Genomic DNA, 11,346 nt, shown 5'->3' with positions numbered 1-11,346 from the left:
GTTTTACAGTATATGACATCCCTCTGTCCTTAGGACCCTCACAGCTGATCAGGAAAAACTCCCCAAAAAACCCTTTAACGGGGAAAAAAATGGTAGAAACCTCAGAAAGAGCAACTGAGGAGGGATCCCTCTTCCAGGACGGACAGACGCGCAATAGATGACATACAGAACAGATTAACATGATAAATTAACAGTAATCCGTATGACACAATGAGACAGAAAGAGAGAGAGAGAGAGAGAGAGAGAGGGAGAGAGAGACAGAGAGATATGCAGGACAGATGGTAATGACAGTAGCTTACAACAAGGTGAATTAAAGTAATAATATTATAATTATAACTCTGGCTACTGTGGTACAATATGTTGAAAGTATATATTAATATCTGATAGTGTACATATGTGACAATAATCATATGTGTATAATAACAGTAGAAGTATGACTAATGACTAATGATGGCAGCAGCAGCAGGAGGCATCTGGCAGGACCACGGCAGCAGCACAACCACACACGTCACACTATCCAGGCACCGCTGCGATATGAGTTAACCTGAGAGACAGTGGAGCACAAAGGCTCCGGAGAAGAAGCTGAGTTAGTGACATCCAGAATGGCCGAGTTAGCAAGATGTGGTAACAGGACATGGGAGGGAGGGAGGGAGGGAGGTAGAGAGAGAGAGAGAGAGAGAGAGAGAGAGAGAGAGCGCGATCTGACCGCAGTGCCATCAGAGAAAAAAACACTTGCCAACCTACAGCTGCAGACTGTGTGACATCCTGTAGTGCACATAGAGATGAACTGTGTGTCTGTTCATCTTTTCTCGTCTTGAATGCTGTTGTTTTTCGTGTCGGTGGGTTGTTGTCAGCGAAACAGGTTTGAAATCTCATTCTGTTGTTTGAAGTTTATAGTTTGGAGAACAACCGTACTTTATTGTACTGTAGGTATTTACTGGGACTTGACTTATTGTGCATATTATTAATCAAAAGACAAAGGAAATGTACTTCTTTTGCACACTGCACTTTAATTCTCAGTCAGAGATCCACTGTGAATTAAAACATGTTTGTGTTTGTTACATTTTATCTGATCCTCACATGAAGAATTGTTTGTTTTGTCCCTTCAGGGAAATGAACACACCCTCATTCGGTGTTCTCTTTATTTTCACTGCTCTCTCTATCAGCAAAGGAAATGAAGGTAAGGTCTTCTGTAATCTGAGAATTAAGGTACAAAATGCTGTTTGCTGCTGATGAAACTTCTCATCAATTAATAACAAAATATAATCTTCTACAGCTTTTATTAGTCTACAATGCATGGCTGAAAATGTGGGAGTGATTGGTCAGCAGTCACTGCTGGAGTGTGTTGTCAAATCCACACAAGGCGCAGCAGACCCAACAATCAGGGTGGTCACTTGGAGGAAGGTGGGAGATGAGAGACCCTTACTGGTTTTTCGCAGAGGGCAAACTGAACTGCAGCCACAGGCGGGCTATATGTTTGCTGAGCCATCCTGGAATGGCAGGAACATGAACGTATCTCTGCTCATCACCAACACTTCTGTAGAACACGAGGGAGTTTATACATGTATGGTGATAACAGACAGCGGTGATGCCACCAGCCAAACCAGCCTTAAAGTCACAGGTGAGAGCCTCTAACCGTGGGTGACCACTGAATCGCTTTTTTTCACATCTACAATATTTGTCACAGAGAGATGACTGTTTTCAGCTAGGAATTTATCTTTATCACAAATTTCGTTCAACTTATTTCAAAGCTAAACAATGAATAACAGTTGTCATTTACATTTATACATTCTAGTTACAAACAGAAAATAGTCTTCAAAGATTTAACTCAGCCTGTGAGAACATATTGCCCTGTTTAATCTGTTCTAAAGCTGACCCTGGTTGCAGAGGTGACAACTCAAGTGGCCCACGATTACTTTCCATCTGCAGCTACTTTCATCATGGTGAAGTGTATTGGAGGGATACTGGTCTCACCATGAGGTCACATTGTACTGTCTCAACTCCTATGATATCATCATTCATCTGCACCAAGAGGATAGCAATTATTGGCTTTTATTTTACCTGCTGTTAAGTTTCCTCCACCTCAGTGCTCTGCAGTTATTTTTAGTTTTCACACCTAACTCAGCAGCAGCCTGACCACAGAGTGAGCAGAGAGGAAGAGAAAAGCACCTACTCTACTAATTAATATTTCTCCTCTTATCCTGTTGTACATTTAAAATATGTTACACTGTGAGTATGAGACCATTTCGAGTCCAAAATTTATCTTCAGAGCTAATCCCTTTCAACTATATTCAAAACTAAACAATCAGTAAAAGATGTCATTTACATTTATGCACTCTAGCTACAAACAGGCCTCAAAGATTTAACACACCCTGTGAAAACATATTGCCCTGTTTAATCTGTTCTAAAGCCAAAGAAGCAACAGCTCATGTGGCCGACGATTAGGTTTGATTAGTCTCTATAGCTACTTTTATCACAGTGAGGTTGTTTGGAGGGATATTGGCCTCACGGTGAAATCAAGTTATACCGTCCAAACTTCTCTTATATCATTATACATCTGCACCAAACCTTGCTAATTTCTTTTATACTCTGACCTCATTGTGGTACTTTCATGCTCCGTGCTGACAGCAGTCATCAACTAACTTATATTTAAACCATAACTGCTGTGAACAGTTTCCTCCACCTCCATGCACTGGATTTCTTTGTGGTTTTCACACTTAACTCAGCAGCAGCCTGACCACAGAGTGAGCAGAGAGGAAACTTGGCAAGAAAAGCACAGGCTGTGAGAATTTATATTTCTCCTCCTGTCCTGGTCAATAAACTGCATTAAAGGTCTCAGGTCCAAAAACATTCCTGTTCACCTTAAATGGTAAATGGACCTACATTTGTATAGTGCCTTTCTCGTCATCTGACCACTCAGAGCACTTTTTACACCATGAGCCACATTCACACACACACATTCACACACTGGTGGCTGAGGCTACCATACAAGGTGCCACCTGCTACTCAGTTTTTAAACGCACTCACACACAGATGGAAGCATCATCAGGAGCAATTTAGGGTTCAGTATCTTGCTCAAGGATACTTTGACATGCAGACTGGAGGAGCCGGGGATTGAACCGCTGATCTTCCGATTTGTGGACGACCTACTCTACTTCTAAGCCGCAGCTTCACAATGGATGATGTCCTGCCTCAGGGCACGTACACTGTAAACCTTAATCCATGCTCACAAAATTTGAATGTGAAGTCTACACAAATGCCCAGGATTGTCAAAATGATATAAAACCTTTATGTTTACTTGACACAAAAACTCAACACAAAATCCCTTGTGAGACTGACATAATCTTTTTGTGTTAACTCATCAAGTTTTGAGTTAATCTGACTAAAATGTATGAAGCCAATCTTGCCTAATTAGTTTAAGGCCAATGAACAACACTATCATTGTGCGCTTAACACATTGGGGCATGTTGGGGCTAAACGGGTGGAGTTTCCCAGCATGCTGTGAGATATAAAGCTATAAGCCAAAGAAAACTGTGTTTAAATGTGTTCTGAATCACTCATGTTACCCATTACGCAGTGATTAATGTTTATGTATTTCACAATGGCTCTAATAGGTCACAGATAAAGTTGCGGTAAAAGACATTTTGCACCATGAGTTAAGTGTTAAACACATTTAGTGACCTCCCACCCGTGAGACTGTTAGAGTGACTAATTTAAAGCTATGCTAAGTAAAAGGCACTTTCTGGTTCTGAATCCATGTCCTTGTCTTATTCATGCAATAAAGAAACAAAATATTTTTATTGAGTAGTGAAATAAAAACAAAAAGAAAAATGTGACACAGAATTAAATACTCAAACAATAGTGATGGGCAAAGCAGTTCTTTAGATGTTACTGAATCACTAGAATCAGTTCATTAAAAAGATTCGTTCAAAAGATTCGTTCATCGAATCGTTCAGTGCTTGGCAGGAGGAGCCCTGACTGTGAACTGTGTAGTCCGACTCACTGACCTGATACACAGCTGAGCTGCTGCTGCATCTGCCCTGCACTGGTGAGTCTCATTACTGGCCAGCCTAATGTTTTAAGTTTTTTTATCTGGAAACTAAGTCTGTTAAAACAGTGGGTGTGTGATTGTGTTCATGTGGCTTGACTCCTGGCTACATTAGCCATTAGCTTGGAGGAAACGGTCCCTATGAAAGTGTATCGCTGAGAATTAATGATTTGAATCACTTAGGGATTTGGGTTACGTCATTCACTGAGTGATTCGTCACGCGTTAGGTAGTCCCTCCCTGCACCCTGGCTGCCTCGCGAGTGATTTATTGTTCGCACGGACCGAATTGGCAGTTCCACTCCCGGCCTGCACACTCACTGCTGAACTCAACTGAACTGAGAAATGAACAAATCAGTTCCGGAAGTGATTCAGTTCAGTACGTTCACTCAACAGATTCATTCTTTTGAACGATTCATTCGCAAACGACACAACACTATCAAACAAACAAAAGAAGAAATTTATGTTAAGCTGACATAAAATTCCTGTCATACAAGGGTCATGTGACACATTTATTTTGTGTCTGGTGTACTCAGAACATTTATGTTACCGTATTGTACTAAAGTAAAAGTTTTGAGTGCACGCTGTGTCCAAACGAAAATTTAATTTGAGTGTGCGAATTGGGGTTTACAGTGTATCTCTAGAAAGCATGTGTACATCCTCATCCACCTGTTCACACTGGTTTAATTAAAAATTAAATAAAAGATATTGACATTCTACGTATAATTTTTGATAACTGAATCGTCTACCGTTATTTGATCATGTTAGGTCATTCAGAACACACATCTATTGCACATCTGTCCATCCAGGGATCGGAATCCCTCCTATGTTGCTTCTTTAATTTTTTCCACATTAAAGTTTTTTGGGGGGAGTTCTTCCTTATCTGAGTGAGGGTCCAGGGACAAAGTTTGTATGAACCGATGTCCATTTAAGATGTGTTACACTGTGAGAACTAATCTTGAAAATAAATGTTCAATGTATTTCTATTTTCTCCTCCAGGTGCCCTGAGTGTTCCCTCTGTGTCAGTGAGTCCCTCTGCTGAGATAGTGGAGGGCAGTTCAGTGACTCTGACCTGTAGCAGTGATGCTAACCCAGCAGCTAACTATACCTGGTACAAGAAGAATGGAAACCCCAACCTTCATCCTCTCAGTAAAGAACCACAGCTTGTCTTCAGCTCCATCCAGTCCTCTGACTCTGGAGAGTATTACTGTACAACTGAGAACGAGCTGGGGAGGAGGACGTCTGAATCCATCGCTATTGATGTGCAATGTGAGTAAAATCCATCTTATTTAAAAATCATCATGCAACTAATACCATTTTAAAGCTACAGTTGATGATGAAAAGATTATTTTATTTACAATTGTGTCCCTGATCTCTGCACGGGTTTTCAAGGCCCAGGGCCCAGTTGTCAAAAAAATTTAACCTGGGCCAGAATGATGAGAACTTGGAAATCCTATGTTTTGCTATCCAGGATTAGATAATTCATTTTTTCTTTTCTGCTGTTTTTTCAAATTCAAATTGGATTGAATCACAGCGGTCCAGACACTTTCACTTCAACATTACCAAATCTGGATAACTGGTGCTGCACATTATAGGGCAGTCTGCCATCAAACACACTGCAATCGCCACTTAGCATCGTAGGTACTGCCAAAGAGACTGACACTGAGGTATTTTACATTGTAACTTTAAATAATTTTTGTTTCTTTTTATGTCCTTGTCACTAACTCAGCAGCATGTCTGTCCGTATTAATCAAAAATCAATTGACAAATCTCAATATTCAACATCCTGGACATGACGGCAAAGTACAAAGTTGCATGCATCGGGAGATTGATATGCCTTGAGTTATTCTTTCATACAGACGCTTGGTTTTTCCACACAGTATATGAAGATGTCCGGCCACTGTAACTTTGGCCTTTTAGTTGGATCCTTGACCCAACCACTTGACAGTCAGGAAACTTTATACCGTTGTTTAGGGTTAGTTTGTTAGTGCAAGATGGCACCACCCGAGTGGCAGCTGGTTACAGTAGTTCCGACCCCCCTTCGTGGATGTGCAGTATGTGGTTCTGAGTGAAGCAGTGGCTAATGTGGCACCTTTCCTGATCTCATAATTATGATAATTATCTCAAGACGTGGGGTGCCTGACACTTGGCATTGTGACCAATGAGCTTCTCCCTCTATTCTAATGTTCTCCTGATTTATACTCCGCCAGCAGATGATATTGTGAATGTAGCTCTCAAATGCATATTGAAGACCTTTCTGTTGGCTTCTCTCTGATATCTCCGAACAGTGTTTCCAGAAATTTGATGTTATTTCCTTTGGAATATCTCTCACTGATATCGCTGAAAACTCCATATTTCTTATGCTAGGAGCAAAAGCTTGACAGACATAGCAACAGTAACTAAGGGGGGCGCGGCTTAGTGATGGGTCAGTTGCCATGGCCACCCCTTGGGGGCACCAGTGACTACTGCCCCACTGCCGTATCCCAGAAGAGTGTGTAAAAATACTTGAATTTATGTTTTTGGGGCGGTTGACATATGCGATGCACTTTTCTGAGATTTTCTTGACTGTTTTTTTAAATGAATTGAACAAAGCTGAAACACACAGAAAGTTCTATATTCTAGTTAGATGCAACATGTGGAACATTTTATGACAATGACTGCAGATGATCAGTCTGATAATCGAGGACTTGTCCAGGTTATCTTTCCCCAAATCACATCAGTATTTTTTGTCTTATTGATTGATTGTTTACTGAAGTCATTGATTTTGATTGTGGTTCCTGGTGTGCTCTGTGTTACAGTGATACAGGGTCAGAAAGGCTGGAGAGTGACTTACACCTCTACTGAGATCTGTGCTGTAAAAGGATCAACAGTGGAAATACACTGCAGCTACAGATACCCATCCAGCTATTATAAAATTGATAAAACATTCTGGTTTGTTAATATGACAGATGATGTGTTTGTGGATCTGAAAACAGACCCACAGTATTCAGGTCGTGTGCAGTATGTCTGTGATGAGATAAAGAATGACTGCACTCTGAGAATCACAGACCTGAGAGAGAGTGACTCAGCTGTGTACAAGTTCAGGTTCATAACAAACCAACCAGGTGGACAATATTATGGTAAATCAGGAGTCACTCTGTCTGTCACAGGTAACATTCTCACTGGAATATTTGAAAATTCACATCCAAATGTTTAATTTCTTGAAAATACTGTGAATTGTTGTATAATTGCATGTATGTATTAACACAATAAATATTTTTGTTCCTTTTACACATATTTAGATCTCAAGGTCAGCAGATCATCTTCATCTTCATCTTCTTACCTTCAGTGTCACAGCAGTCGTTATTTACCTGTTCGTACTTCCTACATCTGGTACAAGAATGGACAGAAAATAAAAGAAGACACATCTCCTTATGTAGACTTCAGTTATGATTCTGCAGACAGCTATTCCTGTGCTGTAAAAGGATGTGGAGGCTTCCCCTCTCCTTCAGTGTGTGAGTTTACTTACAGTCTTCTACTGTTATAACACCATCTGCTGGAGCCTGTAAGCCATTGCACTGACACGTCTGTGTTAAATTGTTTAATGCTCTCATTTAGCTAATTTACCAACCAGAGATCATCAGTAGACATACACACACACACACACACACACACACACACACACACACACACACAGATTTTTTTCATGTTTTCTTTTTTTTCTCCTCCAGATGCTCCAAAGCTTCCCTCTGTGTCAGTGAGTCCCTCTGCTGAGATAGTGGAGGGCAGTTCAGTGACTCTGACCTGTAGCAGTGATGCTAACCCAGCAGCTAAGTACACCTGGTACAAGGAGGGTGGACATTTACACCATCATCCTCAGAGACAAAATCCACAGCTTGTCTTCAGCTCCATCCAGTCCTCTGACTCTGGAGAGTATGACTGTAAAGCTGAGAACGAGCTGGGGAGGAGGTCGTCTTATTACACCTTAGATGTGAAATGTGAGTAAAACACTGCTAATTCAAAAAGCATCATGCAACTAATGACTACATTTTAAAGCTTTATTACCCAGCCAGGCTGATGGCTCTGATTGTTTCACATTCACAGTCTGCTGCTGCAGTTCACTGAGCAGCTACAGCAGATGATGAAAAGGTAGTTTTATTAACAGTTGGCTCCCAGATCTGAAATGATGTTCAGGGGATTCAAACCATCAGTAATCCAAAACACCACCTCAGGCTTCTTTCCTGTCATCAACCCTGCTTCCTACAGATGATGCTCCTGTACTAGCAGTTTGTTTTGATTTGGTATTTATAACTAATTTAAAACAGCTTATTTAAAAAAAACAACTTACAGATCATATTTATGAAAATATTAAGTTATTAAGTTCAGTATAAAAAAAATGTGCTACTGATAGCCGCTTTATTTATCTTCCTCAAATTTCAGTCACAAAACTACCTCTAAAGTTTCAATTGCTTCCACATGTATACCTTTAACTCTATTCAACACAACACATGAATATATATTCATGTTGGTTAAATTATTTTATGTTTTCCAGATGCTCCAAAGCTTCCCTCTGTGTCAGTGAGTCCCTCTGCTGAGATAGTGGAGGGCAGTTCAGTGACTCTGACCTGTAGCAGTGATGCTAACCCAGCAGCTAACTATACCTGGTACAAGGAGAATGAAGACTCACCAAAAGCATCAGGACAGATCTTCACCATCTCTAACGTCACAGCTGAACACAGTGGGAATTATTACTGTGAAGCCCAGAACACAAGAGGACGTCATAACTCCACCTTACATCTGACTGTTGTGGCAGGTCCTGTCAGAGGTAGATGACACTGACTGACTAACAGACAGAATGACATGGCAAAGTGATTTATCAAAATAATCCTACTAATGAGTTGTATCACATATCTGTGTATATTTCTACATCATTCAGTAATGAATATCATCAGGTTGACTCTGGTGGTCTTGGTGCTGACTCTTCTGCTTCTCCTGAGTCTGTGGACGAGGTAAGACAATAAAATTCCATCAGTTCAGTCACTGCTCTTTATTTTGTTCTAACCTTCTGTATTTATTGTTGACTCGATCCAGGAAGAAGAAAACTCTGAGCTTCACCACTGAACCACAGAAACCTGTAGAGATAGAGGTGAGAGAGAAAGAGAGGCCCTGTTGACAAAACTTCCTCTATATCACAGTTCTAATAACTTGGCTCATAAAAACACTTGAACATGAAGGAGATGTGAAGCAAATTCATGTTTAAAACACAACTTGCTGAGTAGGAACCAGTAAAGAATTTGGCCAAAACAAACTTTCAGCAAATCAATGAAATCAAATAAAACTCTTAATATATGCAGGTTTCATGAATAAGCCTCATTTTGTGGTCTCTCTCCATCAGTTAAAGTCGTGTCCTGTGTATGAGAACGTCTCAGATGCTGTAGCACAGACAGAAGACACAGAGGAGCAGGAAGACCTGGTGTGAAGTCCAGTCAGGTTAGAGCCTCCTGCATCAAATAAAACAGGCCCACATCAGATTTATAGTCACAGTTCCAACCATAACTTTACACAAGTTTTATGTGATTGTCTTCAGATGCACTTGAACCAGAGACGGGACTCACCTGATGGAAACAAAGTAGTACCACATGGAAATATCAGTGTGGATTTACATTTACTTGTAGGTCCATTATGAGACAATATGCACAGATATGCAAAAGGCCTCACCACCTCTCCTACACTGGATCAAAACACAGACTTTGTTGTGACTTTGCCTCTTTTTCTGTTTCTGTGTGTCTGCTTGGCTTCATTTTTAGTCCCTTCCTGGTTGGTGTGTGTTACTCTGAGTGACACTTTGTAGATGGAGGCCTTGGAGCCCCTGGGCCTGTACCTGTTAGGTCCATTCAGCCTTTAACTTAATGTCAGTTTTCAGTAGCAGCAGCAGGTAGGAGTCAGCAGCACAGGCAGTCAGCAGCAGCATGTAGCACAACGTTTAGAAGAATGTGGTGTTGGCAGCTTGAACTGAATCATGTCGAGGTGTCAAACATGATTTATAGTTTAGATCAGATGATGGTCAGGTGCTGTGTGACTCACTGACTTATAACTCACTGCTTAAACTATGCAAGCTTATTTCTACCTATACAGTTATATTACAGAAGTGTAGACATTGAATTTGTTATGGAAAATGTTATCATGAAATTCTACATAATAAATATATTGTGAAAAATCCTGATCAGTTTCTGGGTTTGCAGCTGTCCTGCCTGATAAAAGTTAATAAAGTGTGTTCAAAATGCAAACAGTGAACTGAAAGCATCACATTTCACTCAGTGTACAGTTTAGATTTTCATACACTGAGATCAAACATGAGCCCAGCAGTAGCACAGCTTGATAGATGTTACATTACATTACATAGGCTACACAGAATAGGCTATAGACTACTCGGAAAAGAGTGTTTCTGTCTGCAAGTAGTTTAATATTGTCAATCATTTCCCTTTTATGATAGGTGGTGAGTGGAGAGAAAATGCCACCAAAAAAGAAAAAAATATGGACATTCGACATTTTTTTGCCAAAGCAGCAGAAAGGAAAGATCAGGAGAGGCAGGAGTCTGGAGATGCATCAGGGTTACAGGTGAGATTAGAGTCTGACAACAGATAAACCTAATTCGTTGTCACATTGCCCAATCAGTGGCAACGTAAATTAATCTGATTTGGCCAAGAGTTTATCTCAGCACCAATCAGATTCAATCCAGACTATGTGAAACAACAACAACCCAGCGCAGTGCTGCAGTAACCTAGCAAGTGCTCCGCTGAAGACATTTGAATTTGAATTTGATTGGTTTAAACAAATTTTCCCCCTCTATCCACAAATGGTAATGAGCCCAACCAGACCTATCTCCAGAGGTGGCACAGTGTAAATGAAGTGTGGAGATAGGTCTGGCTATGTGAGACTATTGAGACTATAACAGGAGAGGCAGGAGGAGGAGAGCCAGAGGGAGGTGCCAGCGGCAGAGAGTCAGGGGATGAAGCAGGCAGTGCAGTTCAGTCTGAAGATCTGGACATTCTTGGTGATAAGCCAAACCAACCTGATGCTAAATCAAATCAAATCAAATCAACTTTATTTATATGGCACTTTTCATACAACAGTAACACAAACTGCCTCACAGAGGTTAAAAACAACAAAGATCCAAACAGAGAACAAAAAGAAAAGAGAAAACCCAACCCTCCCACCCAACAAAAAGCTATTTAGCTCATAAAATTGAGTTAGTAGCTAGGTAAGAATGATCTAAAACAGAGACATAAAATGCATCAAAACTAAAACCTATAGGCTAACTA

At 40.6% G+C, this 11,346-nt stretch overlaps 1 protein-coding gene across 1 annotated transcript; it reads left to right on the top strand.

Moving 5' to 3' along the window:
• The first annotated feature begins 747 nt into the window (after positions 1-747).
• On the top strand, positions 748-9,503 carry LOC144462551 (V-set and immunoglobulin domain-containing protein 10-like). Its single transcript, XM_078166617.1, has 9 exons — positions 748-862; positions 1,110-1,180; positions 1,277-1,621; positions 5,045-5,314; positions 6,844-7,194; positions 7,327-7,539; positions 8,961-9,033; positions 9,116-9,170; positions 9,420-9,503. The coding sequence occupies exons 1-9, from the start codon at positions 819-821 to the stop codon at positions 9,501-9,503; spliced, it is 1,506 nt and encodes a 501-aa protein (XP_078022743.1). The 5' UTR covers positions 748-818.
• Positions 9,504-11,346: the final 1,843 nt, after the last annotated feature.

This window comes from Epinephelus lanceolatus, chromosome 3, assembly GCF_041903045.1.
Source record: "Epinephelus lanceolatus isolate andai-2023 chromosome 3, ASM4190304v1, whole genome shotgun sequence".
Classification (NCBI taxonomy): Eukaryota; Metazoa; Chordata; class Actinopteri; order Perciformes; family Serranidae; genus Epinephelus; species Epinephelus lanceolatus.
The sequence above is the reverse complement of the archived record's forward strand: the minus strand, read 5'-3'. Positions and strand labels throughout refer to the sequence as shown.